The sequence below is a fragment of the Ixodes scapularis genome, unplaced genomic scaffold (genome assembly GCF_016920785.2).
Source record: "Ixodes scapularis isolate PalLabHiFi unplaced genomic scaffold, ASM1692078v2 ptg001458l_1__unscaffolded, whole genome shotgun sequence".
Lineage (NCBI taxonomy): Eukaryota > Metazoa > Arthropoda > Arachnida > Ixodida > Ixodidae > Ixodes > Ixodes scapularis.
The window spans coordinates 676,941-704,540 of NW_024610152.1; the positions used below are offsets into that span (position 1 = coordinate 676,941).

Here is a 27,600-nt window from a genome sequence, read left to right on the forward strand (position 1 = left end):
TCGATCCAGCTTCTGTCCGAGCGCAGCCAAGGCTACGTGTGGCCGGAGCCAATCACACACCGGCAGTAGGTGCACGCAATCTCGCTTGCACTTTTGCATCGCTCTGCTGTGCCGCTGGTCGTCCACCACCCGCACTTGCTGAGTATTTCATCTGCTACAAGTGTATCACCGGTATCGTCTGCTGTAGGTTTAAAAAGTGCCTCTTCCTGTTCTGGAATTTAGTCACAGGGGATGTCAGTACGTAGGCTGGCCGCTGGCGTCTGTGCCCGAGCTTTCCACCTGTTCGGCATACTTTCGAGATGTAAGTACACACTGCAAGGTGCCCGATGACCCGGCCGTTGATGCTTCCTTGTATTGTCTGGATATACCAGGGCTCGAGGTGCAGTCTTTTCCGCCAGCTTCTCGGCGTTCAATGTGATCGGCAGGTAAATGGGTGCCCTTATTTCGCCACGTATCAGTGAATTGTACTGGCCCGGACGCTCTTCTCGTCTACAACGCATTCGCGGTGAGACGCGGCTGGAGTCTCCTGTCGAATTTGAAACTAAACATTCATCACGACCTCTCGCGCCTGACGCCCAAACGTGCCTTTGCGAAAGGACAGTTTGAAGCGACTCGGTGAGAAAAGCAGCGAAGCACATGATTCGGCCATTACGGGAACGAAATCACACGAAAACACTGAGCGCTGCAGCCGTGTTGCCAGCGGATGTATGTGTTTTCATCAAACCACATGCGTTTACATATATTAATAAAAAACATAAACTTCCGATATTTAATTCCTTTAGCTGCACATCATTCTCAGCAGTACACATCTGAAATATTGTTAAATGTTTATGCACAAAACAGTTATTTAAAAAAAAAAAAAAAAAAAAACTTTTGCGGACTACTTTGTTGTGCATAGGAATGCTCTTCTCAAAGTTTCAAATCGTCCCTCAGCCTTTGGCTGCGCTCAGACGGAAACTGAAACAAAGTATAGAGTTGCACTGGACTATCTATGTTTGCTTCAAAACTGTGTGTTCCATAAAGTGTGGTGGAACGCCATCTAGACGCTGTGCTTTGAAGCATATGTATTCCATGTAATACACTGCAGTTGCCATGGCGGCCGTCTGGCGCGTCGAACGATGGGAGGCATGCGGTGGTGAGAAAGGGGGGTACTACTGCTTGTGCAAGCAGCGTCTTACAAGCAGTTTCTTAGTTAACATATTATAGTCGGTTGCAAGCTAAGAAAAAAACAGAAATGCCTCTCAGGAAAATGTAATCCTACGCCGAGAAACGCCAGTCAATCGTTTTCATGACGCCACAATTCCGTAGACCAATCGCGATCCTTTTGAAAAAAAAAAAGCTCAACATGACTGCTGGCCTTAGCAACGCGACGCTAGTTTCTCGTGACAATTGTTCTGCTTTTTTGCACCGTGTTTTGCGTGCCCGAGGTTACGCCACGAAATCTTAATGGTATCGGCTTGCGTTTGCAGCAGTTTTTGCGCGACAACGTGAGAATCCAGCGACGCTATCGCCAACGAAAATTTCGAAGCGGGCGCGAGGCTTAGCACTGCTGAGAGGTATGTTAGACGGTATGTTAGACAGTATCTTGGACAGAAAATGAATTGGGAAGACGGTACATTGGACATGACTTTCTTTCTTTACTAAACAGCTATTTCGTTGACAAAAACATATTCTAACTTATTTAAATGTCCTGAATGAATTAAATATTGTAGTAGTTTAAGACACGTTTCCTGGAGGAAGAAAAAGCAACGTTGCTAGCGAACTACTTTCTTGACGGCGGAGGCACTTCAGATGGGCGCAATGCGCTTGTGGGTGGAGCTAAAAGATTGTTCTCAGGTTGCATCCGACTATAGTCACGGAGACGCGTTCCTGGCATTATTGTACTGGCTGTAACACGGCAGCCATGACCGTTCCGTACCCCCAGTGCCACATAGCAGGGGTACTCTGAAACACCGCACCTACCCTGCCTACCCTGCGCTACAGAATTCCAGGTTGCAAAAACACTCTCTCCTTTTCGTCTGTTAGACGAAAGCAGATGCTGCTACAGCACTTGTCGATGTTTGCTTCACAGGCATTTGTGGGCGCCTGGCCCTCGAGAGACTGGCCCCGTGTACTGGCCCATTTGACGCTACTTGCAAGACAGATGCAAATACATTGAGGGGCTTTAATACCAGTCATACTAGTCGCGCAAATTCGTTTGAATCCAGCTTTCGCTCGTCCCGTCGCGCTGCCAGTTGCAATGACGAGCACTGCATTGCAACATTGCGACTCTTTTTCGGTTGAAAAGCTGCGATCGTTTTTTAGGGAGGCGAAAGAAAGCTTGCCTACGTGCTAGGTCTCTGGGGTGGAGGTAATCCAGGCATAAGAACAGTTGTCGACGGTGAAGTGTGTTCGCAAGCGCAAGACAGCGGCGCCCATTTCATCCGCCTCAAGATAAATGCTGATTTTCTTTATGGTTTTGCTCGCTTTTGAAAGTCCGAGCTATTCAGGCAAAGATGAGGATGCGGTATTGCTTAAGTTGTCTTTTTGCGCACAGCTGCGATGTCGCACACACTGCTTGAACTCGGGTGAGTGCTCTTAGAAGGTCGGAGTTATCGGCTGCTGGAAGAGTGCCGTGACTGTTTTAATTTTAACAAATGAATTCAACAACGAGGCATGCACAGGCAGGTTGTAACACTCGGTCAAGCTGTATAAAAAAAGAATAAATTGGGACGCTAATACAATTACCGCTCATTTGTCCTAGGTAGTTTGAGCGGGACGAACAACAAAATTAATAACTTTTATTACATGCCACAGCACCTTGTTGTGTTTGCACACATGTACCACTGCTGTCAAAGCGGTAGAATTCTAAATCATGTACATACGTCAGTAACCCACTCATCACTTTTACGAGTAAAAGGTGTTCGCCGATCAACGTTTTTTTGCGCCAAAGTGTCGTCTTTTTAACTTGTTATGTTACCTCCGAGTGGTAATATTGAACACAGTTGCGAGCGACTACAAAAGTTTCTTGCGGAATTGTTTAGAGCGCAGCTCTTAGGCGCCCGTTTCCGGCTTGAGCGGCGTCACCGTCGGCGTAATTGCGCGATGACGTCACATGTGACATCACTGATGACGTCATCAGTGACGATGACGATGACGTTAAATTTAGCGGAAAAAATTTCCTCGCTAAATCTGGCAGAGAAACTTCCCCCTTCTAAATTTAGTTGAAAAAATTCCCCGCTAACATTTAGCGGAAAATTTTTCCCGCTAAATCTAGTGGGAAAAATCCCTGCTAAAGTTAGGGGAAAAATTGCCCTGCTAAATTGCCGCCAAATTTACACGTGATACTCTCACCTAAGGTGTGCATTTTCTGTGACTTGCGTTAAGCACACGTCAATCCGCACCATTGTTAGAAGTGGAGGACTTTCCACCTTCTCCCCTCAGTATCCTTCTTTCCTCCTCCTCAAGAGGTGCACTCTCATTTGGCGTTACATGGGATTGTAAACGGCTTTCATTTTTGTTTTGTGTGCTGTTTAGGCGCAGTTAGATTTGATACATCTAGAATCGTTGTGTCGGGAAAACATCTGCAATATTACTTGTCTCTCTGTGAATAATGTAATTTTGAATTGCAGCCACGAATTTTCAGTTATTTACCTTTGCGACGTGTCCTGTCCTAATCTTGTTTATGTTGCTTTCCTTTTATACATCTGACATTGCCAACACGCTCTAATAGGTTGATCCAGGAATGTTCTAGTGTCTAAAGGCTAGTTCTCACTGTTGCATCCATCTATGACCGAGTCCGACGAAACCCTTTTTAAGTCTTACGACTGCGCCGTACAGCAGCGCAGTCGTAAGCGGCTTAAAACCCCGTTTTAAGCCGCTTACGACTGTGGCACTTTGCTGCGCAACAGTACCTGGTGCCGTGGCCTTTTGCCTTCGGTACATTCCTTTACAAAGTGCGAGGCCAGTACCTAAGCACACCAGCCTCCCGCGTCGTCCTCTATGAAAACAAGCCGAGCATTGTTCGGCCCCTGCGTTTCAGAGAACAGAGCATGGCAACGTCGCTCCATCTCCCCTTTAGTGAGGCTGCTTTGCTGAGGAGCAATGAGAGAGTTGCACCTTGAGACCTTCTGCCAATCTCTTGTGACTGGTCACTGGCCAAGTACTGAAAGAGAGCTACTTCTTCACTCGTTTTTCAGCGGGAGTTCGCCGAATTGGAACAGAGATACAAGGACTACTCACACTTTTACACTGATGGATCAAAAACATCAACTTTCGTGGGGTGTGCGGTTTACTCCACTACCTTCAGCAAAGTTTGACAACTCCACGCTTACGCAAATATTTTTACTGCTGAATTGTACGGTATTTTAATGGCTATTGAATACTTATTAGGGAACAGTATTATAAAAGCAATTCTGTTTGTTGACTCCTAGAGCGTTCTTCTAGCCGTTTCGTCCTCAGCAGACAGCAAGAACCTTCTCGTGCAATGTCTTCGGGTACGACTAAACCGAGCACTCCAACTAGGACACGAGATCAAATTCCGTTGGGTCCCGAGCCACGTGGGCATTTCTGGCAATGAGAAGGCAGACTTGCTTGCTGCCTCTGCAAAGGAATGCCCAAAACTGCCTCTTGGCCTGCCGCACCAAGACCTGAAACCGATCATGCAGAAATCGCTTATCAAATGATGGCAGTTGGATTGGGATTTGGAAAAAGAGAACAAGCTTCACAATATCAAGCCCCAACTGGGAGTATGGGAGAGTTCGTTCCATAAAGTCCGTCGGGTTGAGGTTCTCTTTTGCCGCTTAAGAATTGGTCATACCCGTTTGACTCATTTGCACCTGCTCTGTGGTGAGGATGTTAAACTTTGCGACAACTGGGGGAAAGCTATAACTGTTTTGCACATCCTGTGGCATTGCAAAGCTTTAAACCAGGAGCGCCGACCATGTTTTCCAGAACTCTTTCGAGATCACCTTTCCTTTCATCCATATTTTCTGCTTGGCGATCAACCATTTATACCATTCGATAGAGTTTTAAAGTTCCTCCATAACACTGGCCTTTTACACCAGCTGTAGCTTGCAGTTGTTTTAGATTACAGATCTAAGCTCCTTGGAAAAACCTTTGTTTGGCGCAATATGGTGTTAGTTGCTCTTGCGCCATAAAACCCCAATCATCATCATCACTCCCGCGTCGTCTGCTGTTTAGCGTCCTATGCTGACCACACACCAAAAGTGGTCCCGAAGTGGCAGCAAATGGCGTCACGGAAGCTGGAAGGTCATGCCGTCAGACGTCGCGGTCCTGGCGGTTGGCACTAGAAGTGCCGGCAAAGAGAATGAGCGAACGCGAGTGTCTCTGTCGTCGCAGCCTCCCAACTTCTGGCTGCCGAAGCTTCCATGGGCCGTCGCAACGGAGAGGGACCTGCAGCGGAACAGGCATCTGCCAAATCCACCACAACCGCTGTGACGCTGCCAGGAACGTGGCCGGCGGCGTCATGACACTTCTGGGATCATCAGGCAGAAATCAAGGGACCGCTTTTTGGGACAAGGTAAACACAGCGTTTTGTTTGTTGGTTGCGTTCCCAAGCGTAAACAAATGTAGTCAAACCTTCTGAACCGCAAATGACTTTCGCCGGAACTGGTTCCCATGTTTGATTAAACATGCGAAAGGGATAAAATCGGAGAAGGCACGTCGAAAGGCCGGTAAACTGTAAGTTGACGTGTCTTGTAAGACTTTAGGATGGCAATAATAAGCGCGGTTTCTCTTTACTTTGGCCTCTTTGGGAAAGAATGCGGCAATGAAAGCTCGTTACGAGAGAAGTATAGAGAGTGACTTGCTAGCTCCAGGTTGGCGGCGTAACTTCTCGCCATTTTTCTGAATGCTGCTTCATCGAAGCGGGACACCCTAAACACGGGGCGGAACGTCTGCTGTGCCACCTAGTGCTGCCCACAAGAGATACATCAGGGTGCCTGCTACGCGTCTTTGACTCATATGTTCCCCCTCCTCTACCGCCCGTGCATGGAATGTAGTCCTGAAGTGGCATTAGTGACGTCGCAGAAGCCAGCGGTAGTGTTGTTGGATCCTGGCAGCTGGTCGAAGAGGATACGGTACAAAACACGAGCGAATGCCAGTGTTGCTGTTGTTGTGCAGTCCGAACTCGTTGCTGCAGAAGCTTCGGGGGACTGTCAAACTGGGAGTGAGCCGCAGCATAACAGCCATCTGCCGTATCCACCTATGTTGTGCCACTGCTAGGTTTGCGTCGGGTAATGCTGGGGCATTTCTACGTCGTCATTAGGTGGAAATTGAGGGACCACATTTGAGGACACGGCAAACACGCCAGTAGGATACATGTTCGAGGTACAGTGCTCAACAAAACGAAAGAGACCATGGAGCACGTAAACCGAGCGCGTGCAGGTACAGTGACTCGAGTGATTACTTGTTTAACCAGATGGCGGAAAACACTAGGCTAGAGTTCCTGCATATGCTGGCTGTATACATTTGGGTAACTGCATACGCTCCTCAAGAAAATTATACGTGGTTACTCTTACAATTCCACATGCTGCGCCGGCTCGTTTTGTTTCGTTGAGCACTGTACCCTAGTACTTCTTTATTATACAACGGAATGGGTATGTCAGTCGATTACCTTCTAGGCTAGCAGTAATTTCGTGCTGTTTATCCAGGACGGCTTTTCGAAGACTGCAGAGTTGGCGAGGCACTGGTCGGCGGTGACATGGAGAACGGCAACGCAGCAGCAGTGGTGGTGGAGGCGGGGCTACCAGTGGACAGAGCAGCTCTGTTTGCTGTATTCTATGGCATTGAGTGCGGTTGCACCACATTTGGCCACTGAGACTAACTGCTCGAAGCTTTGAGTCTCCAATCACTCGGAATTCGCCAGGCAAAGGGACTGTTACGAGGTGAAATCAAAAAAGTTGCGAGACTGATTTTGTAGCGTAAAAAGAGAGGGCAGCACGGTGTCGCGCGTGTAGCTGTCAAAGTCAAGAACCATTCTCTGCCATTATGCCAAAGGACATTGTTCTGTGATCATTCGGAGCTACGCTACGCGAGTTTTACAACCACGATGGCAATTTCACCGTAGACTGCAAACCAAAGCGATTGTAGTAGTACTTAGTGGTGAGGGTAGCGGAAAGCCGGAACATGTTGGCGACTCCTTTAGTGGGGGCAAGTTAGTTTCGGGGAAGGGAAGGGGATGAAAGGAGAGATTAGAAAAAAGTTAAAGATAAAGAAAAGGAATGGGTTGAAAAGAAAAGAGGGAAAAATGGGATGAAAAGGGATCGGGAAGAAAGAATAAAAAAAAGAAAAAAAAGGAACGATTGGTCAGCAGTTCTTGTGACTCGATTGTTGGTGTGTTGCCATCGCCCAGTGTATGTCAGACACCGAGGCTAGAGGCGGTCCAATAAACTGGTGTCCTCGAAGAACTTGAGAAGTGCGGTGAATGTTCTTGAGACATCGCGTGCAGAACCTGGGGGAAAAAGAATGTCCTGTGTTGTAGCACTTGCTACGCCAGCTTGCCGCAGGCCGTTGAGAAACAATTGTCTTTTGTCCGCTAGAGTAGGGCAGGTCCAGAGGAGATGGTCGTGGTCCTCGGGAACATCACAGTATGGACAGTTTGGGTTTATTGTTGGGTCCATACGGTGAGGGGCTTTCGCAGTAAAGGCACAACCAGTGCGAAGTCTGTGCAGTAGAGAAGCGGAGGCTCGGGACAGCTCTGGAGGCACGCGTGCGGGTGGCTTCCCGGTAAAGACGTGCGTGTCCGGATGTAGTTTCTCTATTTCTTCGTGAATAATAAGTCTGGCCTCTTACACTTTGGTATGAAAGTGTTAGTACATTAATGTGGTGAGCTGCATTAGCGAGACGATCGGCTGTCTCATTGCCCGAGATACCGACGTGTGATGGCAGTCATTGGTATGCTATATGCCATCCTTTAGACCCTAAGTTTCTTGTCATGTGTCCAATGTATCTGGCATATTGTGGGGCGTCTTCAAGGCTACCGAGAAGTTGCAAAAGCTATTCTGGAATCTGTGAGGAGCACTGCTTTTCCACAGTGAGGGATACTGTCGAGGATGTCAAGGCCTAGCCAAAGCGGGGCGAGTTCGGCAGTGGTAGATGTAGCGTGAAAGCTCAGTTTCCTTGATTTGGCCATTTTTAGTTCCGGTATAAAAACTGCTGCAGTGGATGATTTGTGGCTATGAAGTACCGAGCCGTCGGTATGCACAAGCATCTATCCTAGAAAATCTACCTGAATTCGGTATTCGGCGAGCGACAACATTAATTGTGTCGAACTCGCCGAATCCAAAACAGACTTTTGAAATGATTCTGGAGGCCTATGTCAAGAAGCAGTGAATTGTTTGGAGTGTTTCGAGTGGCACTCCTACTTCAAAAACTGCAGAACATCGCTGGAAAACAAGGGATAATACTGTGTGTCAAATTTGTCAAACAAATTTGACACACAGTATTATTTAAGCAATGAGCTAGTAACGAATGAGAATAAAATAAAATACCTCGGAGTCATTTTGTCATGCGACCGCAGGTGGGATTCGCAGATTGATGATGTCATTATGAGGGCGGGTCGTGCACTGGGCTTTGTCCAAAGAAACCTAAAAAACGCTACACAAAAAATAAAAGAACTAGCATATCTTGCCTATGTAAGGTCGCTTCTAGATTACGCATGCACTGTGTGGGACCCTTCCAAAAAAAATTGCATGGATGGCTTGGAAAAAATACAAAATCGTGCCGCAGGCTTCGTCCTGGGCCAGTACGACAGTTTTTCTAGTGTAACTAACATTAAACAATCACTAGGATGGGCGTCATTGGACCTTTGGCGAAAAAATTTACGGTTGAAATTTTTATACAACATTTATCATGAAGCTACTAGTATTAATAGCTCATCATACCCCTTAAAACCAAATTATTTTTCCAAACATAATGATCATGTGCACAAGGTACGCTTATACTCTGCTAGGACGGAGCTGTGCGAAAATTCGTTTTTTGTGAGGACGGTCAAGGACTGGAGCGCTTTACAGGAATGTATAGTTTGTGCTGCAAATGCTGAGACATTCTTTTCGTTATTATTCGCCCCCTAAATTAATGCCTTCTAGGCGCTGCAGGAGTTCTCTGAATAAAGAATAAAGGAGAGGTCGGGCAAAGTTCCCCTACCTCTTTTTGTCTTCCAGCAATGTTCTTCCATTCTTCAAGAGTGATTATACCGTTTGGCATAATGTGAAGGCGTCTGCCTTCGACTGCTGCACCCACATCACCGTGCTGCCCTTGTTACAATATTAAATCAGCCTCTGAAATTTTTTATTGCACATCATACTTACAGGCTTTCTTAGAGTCATTTCAAAGATTTTAAATTTTTGGATATTGTTGTAGTGAATAGATAGTACGAGCCAAATGCCAGCACCAAACAATTTTGGAACACATGAAAAAGTTTTGCGCGTTTTTAGTAGGACTTGTGAAATATAATATTTTAGTTCAGTAAAGTCCCTTTTCTCTTGTGGTAGGGATGGTCTGCCAGGATGCTTTAATCACGAGACTAGTATGGTAAGCAGCATTTCACCGTGGAAGAACATTCAGAACGTGAAATGTTTATACCATGCTTTCCTCCAGCAAGTTGTGATTTCTAAATGTCTAGCATATTCTTTTATTGTCTTACGAACCAACACGGCCTTCCGTTTGGAAGGTACTTCATGGAGCTTATCTATATCAAATGCATGTTCTTTGCATTTAGCCAGTTTGAGCTAAATAGTTCGTCATCCGAGCTAGAATTTCCCTGCTTTAATTCTATCAATCTTGTCGTGCTACAGTCTCCTATGAGGCTCAAGTGTTTCTATGCCTGATGTTCCTTAATCATATGTGGTGTAGTTGATTATTCCATGCATGGTTCTTGCTAGAAGAGCCATTGGTTCCACAACAAGCATCAGTCTTTGTAAGCGAGCTATGAATCCAGCAGATTTGACAATCCGAGGGTCCTTGATGATCTCAACAAATAAGTGACATGTATGCATCAGAGCTGCATTCAGAAGTTGTACTCCACTGTGAGCACGAAGCTCTAGATGCACCTTGTCATTAATGTTTTGTTTTCTTTCATGCCTTTTGCAGTGTTCTGGGTGGAATTGTAGAAATCTGATCCCATGACTTCATCAGCTTGACTCATCAACCTTCTAACTTTGAGTCCCCCAGCAAAATTTGATCTGGTGTTTCATGAAAGTATCTGGATAGGATACCTACTATCTCTTCGGTTTTTGTTTTCGTTCGTGGTTTTAGCATGCTGTAAACGTCCCCACCTGGAATGCTCTGCTTTAAAAAAATGTTTTCTGGGTTGGAAAAATCTGCAGTCGAGAAGAGCAGTGACAAGATCGGTTGGGAAGTTGCGCTGTCAGCAGCATCCATTGACTAGTGTCCAGTGAAATGAATCATCTCATGCTCTTGTTTTTGTTACAGGATGCAACCAGGAGCAAGCTGTAAATGACACTAATGTTAGCTTCACACTGACAGTTCAGGGGGGACATGGCCTAGAGAGATAATTTTTTGCTAAAAAAAACATTGATTCTGAACAATGCTTTTATTTAGGTCCACCAATATCTGAAGGATATTTGCACACTGTTTCATCCATTTCTGTTGCATAGTTCACTTTCTATTATTTATTTTCAGTGTTTCAGTGCAATGCATTATTCTTCGTTCCATTTCCTTAGTATGAATTTCATTGTAGTTAGTTCCATTTCATGATAAGACTAAAAGGTTAATTCTTTGCTTTTCTTGACTGAAATTTAATGAGGAATGCGATTGCTGAATTGTTTTTTCACTTTACTGATGTTATTAATCAAAATACTGAGACTCGAGGACACAGCAGGCATGAAATTTAACCGATTTTGCGGAACAATGTTGGTTAAATTACATTTTACCAAATCGTTTTCAGAGCCACATATCCCAGACATTTTGCTTTTTTCTTCGATAGGAACTGTCATAATTTTCTTCACAAATATAGTGTGCAGAAAATCTTTTATTATGCCTAGCAGTAGACATTGTTAATATTGATTCATTTCAGCTAGGGTTTAAAAAGTCGAACTTCTTGATTAATGGCCTCCAATGAGAAATGTAATGCATGGCTTATGTCAGTGGTCCTCAGCCATTGACGTTTCGCGGACCCCTTGTGGGATCGGCGGAGATGATGGAGGACCCTATTCGTGGTGAGAGGAGAGGAAAGGTATAGGCTAAAAATAATGTTGATTTAATAAATGGATATAACTAAGGGCTAGTGTGAAGTAGACCTCTCTTATTGACGTTCACACGAGAGAACTCGCGCGAAAATTGAAGCATTTCTTCTGGACCTGAAAAAAGACAACTTTTATTGCCAGGCGTGACTGATGAGGCAGAGCTTCGCGGAGCTTTCGCGGACCCCAAAGGGTCTGCGGACCCTCATTTGAGAACCAATGGCTTATGTTATGCTGTGCATTGTGGTCATCATCCTTGCCAGCTGATGCCATAGTTCCTTTTGCTGTGGAGTGAAAATAAGATGCTAGGACTCGCCCCGCTAGACAATTCTTAGTTTTCCAGTGACTGTAACAACTGAAATGTGCACAGTTGCCAAAATATTCCTCGGTGACAAACCCCTTGTGCTACTAGTTAGAAATTGCATTTCTGGGGGCAAGAGCTCATCTCTGCCTTTAATCCTGCAGGTCCAACACTTCAGTGAACGCTCCAAAGAAGATGTGCTGGATACCGCATTGATGTCCTGAAAGGGCCCCCCCTAGCAGCCAAGTCAATTCTGCACAGCACGAGTTCTTGAAGCAACGTATCTCTGAGCACAAATGCAGCTGTATTGGTTACAACTGGGCACCTCATTGTTGCGATTGATGTCATGCAGCCAGCATGCTTTGTTTCTCTAACCGTATCTGAAGACAAGCTACTCAATTCGATTCACTACCATATTGTTGCTGTAGGAGAAGCCACTGTGGTGCAATTGTGTTTCTATTATATTTTGCCCTGGGTTATTTTTTGGAGTGTGCAAGGATTTGTGTATTTTTACTGCAACCTTTTTACTGAAAACAGTGTTGCTTCCATCGAGTGATTTGTAAATGTGAGTTCTCATTGGTGGAGTTGCTGCTTTAAAAAGTCGCATGATGCATTCCTGTCCGAAGCTGCAGCAGCACTTCTGCTGGACTACTGCAGTTGCAGGGCTTTGTGCGGTGCATTTCTTTTTGTCTTTATCCCACTTGTGCCCTCAACTAGCAACAGATTGGAATTGGGCACTTGAGTGCTTCCCCATTGCATCCATATATGAGACAGCTCGTTCTAACACTATTAAGAGAAACATGATGTAGTGTGCAGTGCATACTTCAGACATGGCCCCACTTTAGTTTGGGAGCAAGCATTACTTGCGCATCATGTTGTTTCACCCCTGGGTAGCGCATATGAGGGTGTCCTCAAAATGTCTCTGTTTTTATTTGTTTATTTATTTATTCAGGTTACCTCGCAGCGCTTAAGAAGGCATTATTGCGAGGAAGGGATAATAATAATGATAATAATAATATTTATTTGCATACAAAAATCTGATCCTGGGTGGCGTGCACGGCTGTGCAGAAAGGTTAAAACCCGTACGCGAGTGCGCCTGCCAGCGTACGCAAGTGCGCCTGCCAGTGTACAAAAGCACGAGGCACGATAACATGAGCGTGCAACACAGATTCATAGTAATTACATGGTACTCAATTGAACAGTGGCACCAGCATGAGAACACTCGCATAAGTCTAAAAAGTCAGCATTTAAGATATTATCGAAGAACAAAGTTGTAGTTGGGATGTTGATTGTGTCTTTCGGCAGGGATCCAGTCGGTCGTTTTAGATGGAAAGAAAGAGGTTTCAAATACATTGGTTCTAGACTGGTACTCTCAATTTTTTGAGTGGTCTCTCCTTCCTGATGTGAAGCGGGGTGGCAGCATATAGTTAGCTTTATTTATGCCGAGGTGATTATGAAAGATGGTATGATACAATTTTAATGGCACTGACCTCCTTCTGTGGGCTAATGAGATTAAATTCGGCTCTTCTTTTATCGTGCTCGTACTCAATCTAAAGTTGTAATTACTTGCTTAAACCTAGTCTCTGTTTTGTACTTTCTAGTTGGTTCACAAGGTAGGCCTGGCTGGGGTCCCAAGAAACACTTGCGTATTCTAAGATAGGGCTAATATATGTAACATATAATGTGCTTTTAATGTTCATAGGGCAATCTCTGAAGTTTCTTTTAATAAGGTTATGTATCCGAGCCGGTTTTGTGGTTATGTATTCCACGTGTTTTGTCCAAGTAAGGTTTTCTTAAAAATATACGCAAAGGTATTTTACATCTGATACTACCGCCAAAGAATTTCCGCTGATGTCATATGTAATGAGGACAGGCTGATGCTTGCACGTAAAACATACGTGATTACATTTATTTATGTTTAACTTCATGCCTCACGCGTCGCACCAGGCTGAGATACGGGAGATTTCATCTTGTAATGCCCAACAGTCTGCTATTTCTCAAACTTCGGAAGAGACTTCACAGTCATCTGCATAGAGCCTGAATTTTTATTTCACTGAGTACAAATGTTACGTCAAAATAATGTGCATGGTGGTTTATGTGTATTCGGTCATTGAATTAACGGCTGGCTTTGTTACCGTAGCATAGACTTTGGGTTAAGTGTCGGCGTCCGATCCCCATCTTGGCGCCTTTTTGGAAGTTGTCTGATTCTAGAGAAACTATTGAAAAAAAAATCAGTTGACTGATTTTGTGTGTCCTCCCCAGGGATGGTCACAAGAGCATCGGACATCAAAAAGGAGAGTGCATGCCGTGAAGACAGCACGGGTAAGCTCTTTTGTGCTAAGACAGGTTAAGGCCTGTCCAAACAGGATACTACATAAATCGTGAGGAAATACAACTCCGACATGAGTCGTGCAACACTCCGCTTCTGTACATTTTTTTTTTTTTTGCTGGGAGAAAAGTGTGTTTTGTCAAAGGTCACCCATTCCTTTCACAGGGTTCTTGAACATGCTCATTACGTGGGTCCAGACAGCCACTAACAAGCTCTGTTGGCTGTCGGTCAATCGCTTAAGGTCTCCGCCACTCTTCAGGTCCCGATAACGGGAAAGGGAAGGGCTTTGTTCGAAATCTTACCCAATTAGGTTTGAGCTACTCCGGCTGGTTGTGTCACATGATAACACGAATAGAGCGACGCTGGACGTGGTTAGGGCTTTGAACGCGAAGGTACAAAACGCTTACCCTGGAGTGAGATGGAGTAAATTTTGGAACACGACCAAGGGTTCGAGGGCCCGGCAGAACAGATAGACAGCATTGGGCGCGTTAAGTCCATGCTCCGGAGCGCGAGAGAGTGGCGCTCCGTTAAGGGAGGACATTACCCAGAAAAACAGTTTCGGCAAAAAAAGTTGATTTTAAAAAATGTTGTATCTACATCCACCAACACCTAGAGAGTATTCTCAGAAAGTTTTATTAGTTTACACTGCATAGCTGATTTTTTATAAATTATTTTCGGTCCTCCGATGCTAAAGAAAAGGCAGCGGTTGGAACACTTTGAACACATTGTTCTCCGTTTTTGGCATAAATTTCACTTTAGGAAAACTATTGTTTTGTTATTACGTAATTTGGATTAATTTTTATGAGTTCTTCTAGGGTGAAATTTAAAGGGGAAGATAGCTATGAGCTTGTATTTTTTTATTTTTGTCATTTTTCATGCTCAAGAATGAAAATTTAGGACAAAGAATGGAAATCGAAAAAAAACAGTATTTGAGTTTGTGTGGCTTTTTTGTCATGAAATATGGTATAATATAGAAATATAGCTCCATAGCTATCTGCTCTGGACTGTCCTTAAACAATTTAACTCATAAAAACGACAAATTTATGAGTATTTTCAAAACTATAGTTTTCCTACGCAGACACGCCCACTTTCATCTTTAAAGATTTGCAATTTCTTTTTTACTTCACCCAGGTTAACAAAATTTGGCAGAAATGTTCTTAACATCAACAGAAACAAGCCCTGTAAATATCATTTAAATCAGACAAGTGGTTCAAAAATTCACTTTTTTGGGTAGTGTCCCCCCTTAACCAAAAGGGTGGGAGCGCCGCCGGATACTGTCACTCGAGCGCTCTCTTTGGCACCAAGTATTTCTCGGAGCGCGAGTGACTTCTTCGCGCTCTGTGACGTCACGTCCACAAACAAGATGGCTGCGCTGACAGAAACGTTGTCAAGACAAAGGGCACTCCCGGACTGCCGCCCCTTTTAGTTGAATAGGGCTTAATCCAGCAGGTAGAAACGGTTTGATTTGAAAGCCATAACATCAACTAGCGTTCCAAAAAAGGTTTGTTTGTGAATCTCGCCTTAAAACGGATTCATCTATAAAACGGTAGCTTGCCGATAGCACAGCGACAGAAAAGTTGGAGAGATGAGAAGACATTCGAACCACTGCCCTTTTTGGAATGCTTTGCCCAGCAAATATAGATACTTCGATCGGAAAGCCGAAACATCAGTTTGCGTTGCGGAAAAGGTTTGTTTGTGCATCTCGCCTGCCAAGGAATTTGCGTGCTATTTATTGAATGGTAGTGTATCGGTATCGGCGTAGCATGTCGACGAGTTCCATCTTGCGCATCAAGACGGAACGACGGAGCATCTGACAAGTTTGACAATTTCCTGCGTCGACAAGCGGGCTCAATAATGTTGTCTTTCATTTAAATCGATCAATCAAGGTAACTTTCCAAATAATACAACATGCGTAAAAACTTCCTAACGTCACTGTTTTTTTTTTCATTTAATTTACACTCAGTCGTTTTACAGAAGCCTTAATTAAATTATCTTCGGAATAATTTCGGCTTATGCCACCTGTATCCATGAGATGCCAAGTTCATCAGAACCTTGCGTTTGGACGTGGCTGATGTGGCTCATCGATAGTTTCGGTGTGTCGTTCTCCTGTACGCTATGCTCTATATAGTTGCTGCGCTCGGAGTATGAAACTCAAAGCATTGGTGTAGGAGGGTGGTGTCAAGTCTGACGAAAACTTGGGTCACCGAAAAGTGGAGGAAGCGAGGAGGAAAATAGTAATGTTCACTTGGCCGATATCGAAACAGACATCGGAACTGCTGGACGCTTTAATTTCCATGATTTCTGAAGGAGTCTTGTCGGCTCACGATTTTTGCTCTTATCCTGTTTGGACAGGGCTTTACATGATGGGGCACCCACTGCGGGAGGACAGATGCCCCCTTTCTCTATGTTTGCCAAAGTTATTTTTATTTATTTTATTTTGAACAAAGTGCTATTTGTGAGGCAAAAGCAGGTTGGTAGGGATGTTAAAAGTGCAAATATAAAGAAAAGCAGACACATGTGCATACTTTACAGCATCCATTGACAATCAGTACCCTTTTGCCAATTCATTTTAGCAAAAAAAAAAGTTCGCAGGAAAAAGGCACAACTCGTCAAAAGCAAGTTTCGCCAATCTGGCGGCACGTTCAAAGCTTCCTTGGCACACCGTAGTGCCGTGTCTGTGTCTTCGCACGCTTGGGTACAGACCAAGAATCGATGCTGTGTGAATGTGTTTTGCGAGTGCAATGTGCGTGAAGCCGTATCTGCCTCTGGATCAGTGTCTTACTTTACTCTGACGTCTGTATACTTGCGGCCCTCGCGGTTTAGGAACGAGCTTAATCCAGCCTCCACTAGCGACGGAAGATGGGGGGAAGGTGCGTCTATTTTTCGTCATCGCTGATCAGTGCTGGCTCATTATCAACCTACTTAATTGCACTTGACGTTTGAGCGCTGCTCGCCTAATTGCACACGACCATATCGGCCGCGCTTCAAAGTTTTTCATTTTCGCCGTCTTGCACTTTTGCTTTCGAAAACCCTCCTTGCTCCACAGCGTTGCTCTATTCGTGCTCCCACTTAATCTATTAGAGTAGATTTGGAACATAGCCATGGTTAATAGTACATAAGAAGACGTACAGATCACCCCCCCCCCCCCTTCCCCCTTTATTGATAGCAACTCACCGAAACAGCTGGACGATCCAGAACTCCATGGCCGATATATATATATGATCTAGAGACATCTACGCGCGACACACCTTCAGAACTTTGGTGCGGCGTCGATTCTTGATTGGTATCCGAGCGTGCAAAAGCACTAAGATGCAGCACTCGGCGTGTCAAGGAAGCTTTGATCCCGCCGCGACACCGGCGAAACTTGCTTTTGATGAGTGGTGGCTTTTTCCTGCTGCACTACGCTTTCGTAACATTCTTCACGTGTTCACAATGGCAAGTCTCAACGGTACACAAAGTCTTAAAAATCTTCTTCGGCGAATGACGACGAACAAGTATAAAACGTGTCTACAGCACGCTGGAAAACCACAGCGAAACGCTAGCAAAACCACAAATCCTACCCGAGCAAGATGGCCCTCCGGTGGCTTTACTTGTGGGAGCGGGAAGTGCGATCTAGCAATTGTCACTGAGATCAGTGGTTCGTTCTATGTTCGCAAACTCTGTAACTCGATGCTCGGTGTAAAATATCTAGCCCCATCACCATCGTGACTGTTGGTTTACGTTCGCCATTTTGGTATCTGTATCAAGCACATTCTCTGGCGTCTACGGACTCGTGTCTGTCTTTAAGATGGGGAAAAAGAATCCACTAAGAGGCTTTATTTAAACAAAAGGGCATCATGCTGGCGGGAAAAGATAACAACGGAGCAGCACTGCGTGGCCTCGCAATCCCAGCCACCCTACGAGCTCTGGAAGTGTTGTTTAAAAGACGGCCCTGCCAGAAGCGACGACCGCGCACTCGTACTACATGCGCAGGAAGCGCGGCACTTGAAAGGCTTTAGACCAAAGCAAGTATTAATTAAAATTGTGGAAAGTGAAGAACCATCGTCGGACTAGTGCACGGCATTTACTTTTGTGTTGGCGTGCGTTCCATAAAATCTGTTCTATAAGGTATGTGGTCAATCTTCATTATTTTACTTGCGCAGTGGAATCAGCAGCAATTTACTTTTTCATTCTCTGAAAGCTAAATATGCCTGTGCGTTAGAATCGTGCAAATAGTTTCCTTAAATAAAGAGCTGGCAGAGTGCAACTACCAATACCAGCTTCATTAGCCTTATTTATGACATGTTTTATAGGTAAGTTCAGATATAACGAACTACTAATAAAACAACCACTTTTCGCGGAACTATCGTGTTTGTTATAAGTGGGTTTGACTGTATTGAACAGTGGAACAGTGCTAGTTGGGAATGGTTGGCTCATGTGTTTAAGGCGACAGATCTACAAGCACTTGTTTTTCCTTTTATTTCCTTCCTTGCCCTCTAGCCATACTGTTTCTTTTTCTTATAGACTGACAAATCTATTATGGGTATAGTGTGTCTAATCCTCCACCTCCATTGCCGACAAAATTCAGATGAAAGTGTGCAAGATTTTGCATTTTGACGTAGTCCCGAGTACATCAAAATCAATGTTAATTTAACCGTTCCTTGCAGAAATTTGCTTAATAGGCTTGATAATGCTGGAGTACATTGGGTCTTCTTTTTATGTAACAATAATAATTTGAAAAAAAAAAGTTTTTAAGCCTTTTCAGTATTAGCTATAGCTAGGTCTGTTGAGTGCACTTGTCATAGCATGGTGGTGCACTCTAGAAAAGCAACAGCCTTGCACTAGACATTGTAATTCTGCGTTGGTCGCTTCACCACAGTTGTGTGCTGAGGGGAAAAGCACTCTGCAAGAACGAAAAGGTGGACACATTGGGTATCTACAAACAAATGAAAATAGAGCTTCATGGATGTTCAAGAATTTTCTAAAGATACAAAAAGTTTAAAAATAGCCCTCTCCTCTATGCTACCCGCATCCACGTTCATGAATGTGTCAAGGTACGCCATAACTTCTTAGTGAAGTATTTATCTCAGGTCAAAACATCTGTCTCCATATGAGAACATTGCGTTTCGTGTTCCCCTATGAAATGGTGCAAGGTGTCCGCATTTCGAGGAGCCGCTTAAACATGCTCAGCCGTATTCAACAGCTTCAACAATTAGCACTGTTTTAAAGTTGGTAGCGCATCTGAGTATTCGCAAGCTGAACAAGGAATTGGCTACAGAGGAGCAACTAGGCTCGGCAGTATTCACGAGCACAAAGCAAGTTGGTGACCAGTCGGCACTAAGAAGCAGACGAGACACGAAAAGATATAGCTCCCGCATGTGCGTAAATCAAATACCGCTCTGTGACTGGAGATTTTATCGCGTAAAAAATATTCGGATATCAATTCACAGAAAGAAAATACTATAAAACCCTTAATGTTTGCAAGCCCTTCATTTTCGCTAATTGAAAAATTTTGCGAAATTCAAGGGCATGCGAAAATTTCGATCCTTAAGGGTTTTAATACAGGCATTTGGATTTCACAAAACCTAGTGGTTGCAATGATGTCTTCCGTGACCGATTTGCGAAAACAGGGGCCGCAAAAATAAAGGTTTTACAGTATTAAAATGAGAGGCTCATTGTCCAGTAGATAGTTTTAAAATTAACTTTTTAAAAACGTAAGGGAGATATAACGGAAGATGCATTGCCAGCGACGTAAACATGTGGAAGCGCCCGTCCACCGACCAAGATAGTTTCAGCGACAGATCTGACCTGTAAACATGCCTATTCCCACAATATTTGGTGCTACGATTCTTTCTAGATGTGTCCCCCAGTGTTTCAATACAACGAGTGCTTCGCTAGTGCTGGCGGTCAACAACGATCGGAGTCGGCCATGGCGTTGAGGCGCTAGTCACCCTCTGAACACTGGCTAAACTATCCCTAATCCTCGACTAAGGTTTATAGCCACCTTCTAAGTCACTCGGGCTGACCAAGCCCTAAACACTGTCGGTGAATACCGACTACTTAGCAGTGATTACCGCCCACCACGTGATTTAGTCGATGACGTAGTTAGTCGGCGGTTAAACAGGTGCTACACCCTATTGCAGGTTAAGAAAAGCTCCTCCCGCAAAACCCTCTACTCTTCCACTTTAGCTGAGAGAATGCTGGAGAGGAGGCGAGGAGGTACTCATCTCTCCAGTGTTAGTTCTGCTGAAGTGGAAGGAAGGGAGGGTTTTGTGAGAGGAGCTTTCCACCTTTTCTTAACCTGCAGCATGGTAGAGTCACATCTGGTGAATATGGTTGTGTGAATGCGAGATTACATTGATTTAAGAAATAATCTGGCTCTAAGTGTGGTGTCCATGCCTGTGAACAAAAGTTGTAACTGCTGGAAACATTTTCTTTTTTCGTGCCCTACAGCACACGCTGAGCCAGAGGAAAATATCCCACATGCAGGGAAAACAAGACCAATCCAAGTACCGAATCTGAGCACCCGGAAAGATGGCTTCGGTCATTTTCCTGAATGTGCCAAACTTCTCTACGCTATGCGATGCAGGAACAAGAACTGCAAGAGAAAAACTAGAGTGAAATGCATGAAATGCAATGTGTTTCTTTGCCTTCTAGCAAAGAATTGCTTTTATGATTTCCATAACCCTCTGCACTAATGTCAACATTCGTGGACGCCTCAGCTTGCATTTAAAAATGTGAAAATGGATTTATAATTTTTTTAACATACACTCTCGAGGAAAGACACTTATGTGTCATTCACTTACCACATTTAATGTTGATAGTGAGTTTGGTTTAATTTTGTTGAGTAGGCTAGTTTATTGCCCGGATTTTTTTTGCGTTCTGATAATGCAACGTGTAAGTGCGAGTTACACTCAACTATATCACAGTTGTTACTTTTAACTAAAATGAGAATTTGTTTTACACCTGTCTTAAACTTGAATAAAGGATTCAACCCGGTTCTCAAATTGATTATATTTCAACATTGTTTCAGTGGAAACTATTTGGCTTGACTCTATGCTTAAAATAACCATTCACAGATGTTCATCTCATGTCCTTTATGAACAAAAGTCTGTTATATCTTGTGCCAAAATGCCTTTTTGCGTTAAGAATTGCACCACACGTGCATCAAAAGAGGCTTAAACAAAGCAAAAATCAGGAATAGTTTATAATTCATCGATTTTAATATTCAGACGAGTAGATGAAAGGAAAATGGTACAAATATGTATTTCACAACGCATCTACTCACCTTATAGTTTGTTTCACCTAGGTCAGAGCAGAGTCGCAGTCTTGAAATTGTACAACAAGGAAAACACATACTAAAAGTGCAAGTAACGGTACATTTGTTGCACTTGATTGGTATGGCAGATGCAAGAACTTGGTTTGGCAGATGCAAGAATACGTACAAGAAGGTGATGAATGCTGTGATGTCGCAATTTGATGCTGTTTGATTGGTCTCACTGTCACCTAGAGAAAGTTACAGCTGAAAGAGGTAGGGCAAGGGAAAGGGAGGCCGGGGAGGAGGAAGCAGACGGGATGCTGGAGGAGAAAGGGGAAAACCTCCTCTCTCCAGCGTTTCATCTGCTTCCTCCTCCCCGGCCTTCCTCTCCCTCACCCTACCTTCTTGAGTTGCAATGGACTATAGCCTCCGCTGCGCTTTAGCTTAAGGTGGAACTGGCCGGTTGATGTTCTGGACCGTCGATCGCCAACATTCTAAACTTCCCAACGTCAGTGACGTCGGGAGTTGAAAGTCTCGAGAAAGCTTTGTAAAATTGTAGGATGGCGGCTACTGTGATAAGACAATCAGTGCCTTGTGTTTCAAATGAAATCGCTCAATTATCGTGCTTGTCGCATGCCTCTGTGCTGCGGCTACAGCGTATCATGGCACTTGTGCCGCCCGCTTCAACTTTTGCTGCCTTTCTCCTGCACGCTTGCGTCAATCTTCACCGCTTTGCACCGGAGTTTTAGAAGCAGCAGCTAACTAGGGGGGAGCGCCTGGATAACGCGATTGGGACGGAAATTATGCCCAGTATTATTAATTATTACAAGTTGACCACCTTTGATCTTCAATGCAAGTTGATCTCTAATTTTAAAAAAGCTGTGCTGAGAAAGAGAGAAACTGTACACGGGTCTGTATTAGAATGATTGCGGTAGTCAATACAGTTTCTGGGCAGCTGGCAGTCGAAAGAGCAGTGTCACCTTTAAAGCACCAGTCTCGGCCTTCATAATATTTCTGGGCGGTTGTTTTTTTCTAGCTTCATTTAACTTGGGGGATTCATTTTTATTGATACACATTTTAGCAGGTCTGCTTGTTTTCACTGGCATTTTACTCACATTTACAGGCTAAATAAACTAACAAGTGTGATGAGGAAAGGGAGAGAGGTTTTATCCCAAGTGAAGTGTTGCACCAAGAGTCATTATCTGCCATTTTTTTAATGCCCGTTGTAAAGGGAAGTTATTCTGACCAGAGCCTCATTTCTAAAAAGAAGGCTGTGTTCCTTTTGCACACTGTCAATTCTTATTACAAAAGGTAATAAGTAATATGCTCCAGTATCAAAGGAGTACCATTAATCATTATAAGAGATGAACTTATTTGGTGATGCACTCTCTTTTAATTTTTAAGTGATCTGCTATCACATGTTGGCATCTGCTCCAAAAGTGTCAGTAGCTGCCCCAAACCAATATTTAGGTCAAATGCCTCTTCCATCACTGATGTTTCAAATGCAGCTGTTGCGATCAGCCTTAGGCCTTGAAGCGCAGCTAGAACAGCTAGTTGAGATTTTAAGGGAATCAAAGTAGATGTGCAATTGATGCTAAAGATGGGTGGCTCAGAAGGGGGAGGCAGGAAAGGCGTCGTCTTTTAGTTGCACATGGCGAAACATGAACTTTAGCATCATATTTGCAGGGGGAGTATGAGGGACACTTGCGCTTTAAAACGTTTTTTTTGCTGCGCCAAATTGATTTTCTGGCTGCTCTAAAAGGTGACCTAAATTGACTACAATCAAGTCTCTATAGGGTAACTAACCACACTGCTACTAATAGAAGCAGAGACAATGATGCTCTGCTCAAATCTTGTAGGGCATTAAAAAACACTTCATAGTAATTCTAGCACTTCAAGGAACAGCCGACAGCAATGCCAGGGTCGCCAGAAAACCTCCAAGTCTACCGCATGAATGTGCGTCTTGGTTTATCAGAATTTGAGGAAATCGAAAGCATTTTAGTATCATCACCTAGGAAGCAGCCAATATTTGAAACATTTAAGAATGTTCACTCTAGCAAGCAGCCTCATTGGTATAGTTTTCAGCCGATTTTCTAGCATCCTGTAAATTAATGTATCAACATTGTGACCAAAAATATTGCCAATTTGCCAGAGCTAAGCAGAGATACTCCAAAAAGTATTCGAGAATAGATGTACTGAGATACATGTGTTTTAAGGCCCAAGTACAGATACTGAGATACATTTGTCTTTTATGCAACGGGATATCCCTGAAATACTTCTGCAAAAATGGCGAAAAAGTATTCTGGAACAATGGTACAGATACCTATACATTTGTTCCCGAACGGTGCCAGGTGGTGAGAGTAGTTTGTGGCAAATGTGAATGGTCATTTACGCTTGCGCTCCTCTTTTTGCTCCATTTTATGCTCTACCCCTTACCTCAAACTCTTTATTTATCATCAAGGCCGCTAAAAAAACATGTCACCTCTGTTGAACCACATTGTTACAGAACATTAAAGACTGCGTACCATGTCAAGCATGGTACATAGTCTCTAACGCAGTCTGCCTGGAATTAACCCTGTTTTGCTATGAGGGCGCATCTCAAATTGTTGCCTTGTAAGCTTCTGAGTCACCCATAGTGTGGGAAGATTGGACAACAGGGCTGTACTTTTTTCCACTCAACTTCTTTACAGCATTCGCTCTGCTAAATCGGAAAAAGTGGAAGGCTTTGTGTGAGGAGCTGATTTTGTTATTCTTTTCCGTAACCTTCTTTAAACCACTGTTTTTCTTTTATGTTGGTGAATGAGTTTGATCATGTTGTAAAGCAGATTTTATTATAAATTCTGGAACAACTCGCACCAAACAAATGTTTCTATATTTTAAATGTATTGCGAAAAGCGGTGACAAATGTAACGGGATACCTAAGTCAGGCAAAGTATCACAGTACAAGTGATATATTGTAAATGTATTTCACTACTGAGATACAAATACATTTTTCAATTGTATTTCGATACAGAGATACAGGTACTCGAAAGGATCTCTAAGATACTATCGCAATTCATCTCTATCGTGATACTGCCCAGCCCTGGAATTCGCTAGGCTACAATTCCCCATAATGTGAGTCACATCGTCGAAGTTGCAAATTCAAGCTGATAACTTAATCCTAATAATGCTCCAAATTTTAGGATTTCATGAATCATATTTCGTTGTACCAAGTAAAAAATGTCTTTATGCATTGCAACTTTTAATTGAAACAATCCTCTAGTCGCTGACAAGGCGAGCACGGCAGGGAGGGGCTTCAGTTGTCCTGCCTCCATTATGAGCTTCCTGCCTTCGATAACACTCCTGTCGTGCACCTTGAGAGCTCACGCACAGACAAAGCACGATGGACAACGTCGAGCACATGCTGAATGCTGGGCGTTAGGCATGCCCTACCGTTCTCACTCTTTCATTGCCTATAGAGGCACATTTTTTTAGTTGCTCTAATCAAGCGGTAAATTGTTCTTTCCCCTTAATCTGGTCTACATTTTTCCCGTCACCCGTGCAGACTTGGGAGACAAACAGGAGAGCATTGACAACAAGGGCGACCTCTCTCAAGTGGACGGATTGAATGTGCAACACCACCGAACGAGCCAGCGAGACCGGTATCAGTGCCGTTATTGCTCCTTCGAGAGCCATAAAGCGACGCACGTCACCGATCACGAAAGGACTCACACTGGGGAGAAGCCCTTCAGCTGCCGCTTCTGCAGGAAGGCGTTTTCGCAAAAGGCAAACTTGCTGAGGCACGAAAGGCTGCACACGGGCGAAAGGCCGTTCGTGTGCCCAGTCTGCCAGCAGACGTTTACGCAGAGGAACGCTTTGGAGGATCACGAGAGGATACACACGGGAGAAAAGCCTTTTGTGTGCGGCATGTGCGGGAGGGCATTTTCGAGGCAGTCGCACCTGAGGCGTCACGAGAGGGTTCACACGGGAGAGCGGCCGTACCAGTGCGAGACCTGTGGAAGGGCGTTCTCGCAGAAAGTGACTCTGAACATGCACCGGAAGAGAAACCACATGTAAAGGTGTGCCATTGTGGGAACTGCAGAAGCTTGTGAGGAGAATAATCATTCCAGATGCCCCTCAATCTGCACCAACTCAAAAAATGTTTGTTACTTTTGCTTGACATGTAAACATTGCTCTGCATTGTGTTGTATTACCTGAATTGTAAAGCATGTTTATTTGTTTTCTCACATTTGCAAGGCTGTGCAAGACTCCCATTGCATAAAAACATAATTTGCATGAGTCCCTATGTGTAAGATCTCTTAAACCCACAGGTGTTATGTTTCTTACTTTTTTTTTTCAGTGTGGGATTAGACATTCCCAGTGTTTGGTGTCATGGTTTAGTCCAACTAATATTTTGCATACAAAAGCTAGCATTTGAAGTAATAATCTGTGTGCAATATTTGTTCAACAAATATAAGTTGCACAAGGTTAGTTATTTTTGTTTGTTATTCCTGTTAAACGTTCACTTGCTCTAAGTGCAACTCTATGGTTATCCTGAGTGCCATATGGTGTACTAACACATGAGGGCAACAGCTATCTCCATAAGCTTGATGCATTGAGCTTAATTTAAGGTCTTGTTCTGACCTTTGTTTTAGTTACTCAAACCCAAATTCTGGTTGTCGCTTTCATATCGCTCTTTGTGTTGTTTTACATTTGTGAAGGGCATAAGAATATTTTTGTGTAATTTTTAACTTACATAGGCTTACAGAGAATATAGTTCCCTTTGTATTCTTGCATATATATTTTCTGGGAGACTTCGAACCATGCTAAAAGGATTCTGACATTGCACATTTAAAGGTAAAACACCAATATTTTCTTTTTACTGTGCATTTTCTTTCGTGATATTTTCTGTGAAGGCTGCAAAATCGTGTTTCTTAGCATGGGTCCTGTTTTACTGAAATACTAAAAATTTTACTTGGATGAACTGCGCTTTCGAATTGCCAAATTTCAGATGAATTGGTTTTGAAGTTATTGTTTTTTACAGACATGTTGCTCTCATAATGCAGTTACTGAGTGTTTTTTGAAACAAGCTTTTTAGTCCTGCCACTTTCATTTAATGTTCGGAGCAATGGAACTTGACTTTCTATCTTGATGCTTGCAGTATATAGCTTTGTTTCCTCTTCATGCATCTTGCTTGCACCAGTTGCCAGTGTGAATAGACCGATTTCACCAACCAGTTTCCACTGCTGGCATGCATCGTAGGAACTGTAGTCATTCTGCCCACACGACAACTCTGCTGCGGGTCGGCACGAGATTGCATAAACTTTCTTGTGCACTGTTGGGTGCCTCCGGTGAACTACAGTTAGGGCGTCGGCATGTATGCATGGCACGCCTAGTCAGAGCGCTTAGTGAGATTGGTCTATTGGCGCTTTCAGGTATGACTATGATCAAGATGACATCTTCATGGGCCATCAGACCTCTAACCAATTGCATTGATATTAGCAAAAACATTTGCATGTGTACAGCTTTTTCTTGGTTTCTGGGCATTTAATAAACTTTGGTGAAACTGGGCTGTGGTGATGACCAATGATTTGGGGTTTCTGGGTCTGATAGCTGTTTGCACACATTGGGTTAATAAACGCGTTCCACTTGGAACATGTAATACTATAATAATTATTTGTTTACAAGCAAGATCCGATGACACAACATAAAAGGTGTTTTAGGAGAAAACTACCTTTTCCCAGCCCAGGACAATAGGTTGTGCTACCTTCGGTATACACCTTTTCCGTCTAACCTCGACCCAGCACGTAACGTGCGTAGCCTCGACTCGGCGCACAGCGGGAATAGTTCTTCCGGTTCTAACACTTCCGGTATGCGGGAGCAGGCCTAGCCGGCTGGCAAGATGCTGAAGTGGTGCGCGTTAAATGGGTTTTGAAGCTTTTGACAGCGAAGTGAATTGTAATAAGGTGGGTTAATACATCGATGTATCATGTCCGCGCATATTTGGCCATCGGGCTGCAACATGTGCAGTCGTTGGCTGCAGCAGCAATTTCCGAAAACGGAAAAAAGCGCGCGACAAATTGTGCACCGAGCACAAGAAGATCGCAAAGCGAATGCGGCTGTAACGTATACACTTTGCATCGCTTCCCCACTGATATCAGCGGGGAAGCGATGCAATATCAGCACATTAAAAAAGCAAATAGGCAGAATAGAAACGGACATCTACAAGTGCAGTAATAGGCCTCGACGAGTCAAATTTAGAACGAATTTTGCAGCTTGTGGTGCAAATGTAAGACCCTGGGTGTAATGATTGTCATTGGCTACTCAAGTTTTGTTTTTAACTCCGTTCATTCCTACGAGGATGTGCACTATAATTTTGTGTGTTGCTCGGTAGCGACGCCCGTTAAAATACGCTAATGGAAACAATACGAATAGAGGGCGCAAAATCGTCGTCACCCTCCCCCCCCCCCCCCCCCCCCCTTTCACCCCCATCTGCTGAATAGTTCCGACGCATCTGGGCGTCATACGAAGTAGAGATGTCCCGGTAACT

At 43.9% G+C, this 27,600-nt stretch overlaps 1 protein-coding gene and 1 long non-coding RNA gene across 6 annotated transcripts in view; both read left to right on the forward strand.

The window, feature by feature from the left end:
- The window catches only part of LOC120848587 (gastrula zinc finger protein XlCGF49.1), a 33,563-nt gene extending 6,943 nt beyond the window's left edge, over positions 1 to 26,620 (forward strand). The window contains exons 2-5 of one of the 5 annotated variants that reach the window (XM_042288261.1): positions 5,341 to 5,521; positions 6,654 to 6,887; positions 10,093 to 13,827; positions 24,616 to 26,620. In XM_042288261.1, coding sequence (XP_042144195.1) covers positions 13,770 to 13,827; positions 24,616 to 25,127 — 570 coding nt within the window. In that variant the 5' untranslated portion in view covers positions 5,341 to 5,521; positions 6,654 to 6,887; positions 10,093 to 13,769 and the 3' untranslated portion in view covers positions 25,128 to 26,620. Of the gene's footprint in view, positions 1 to 5,340; positions 5,522 to 6,653; positions 13,828 to 24,615 lie in introns of all 5 variants that reach the window. The other 4 variants (XM_042288263.1, XM_042288262.1, XM_040220571.2 and 1 more) reach the window with 4 other exon arrangements.
- LOC121834553 lies at positions 17,189 to 20,829 on the forward strand. Its single transcript, XR_006077252.1, has 2 exons — positions 17,189 to 17,941; positions 20,267 to 20,829. It is a non-coding gene; the product is annotated as an uncharacterized LOC121834553 (long non-coding RNA).
- Positions 26,621 to 27,600: the final 980 nt, after the last annotated feature.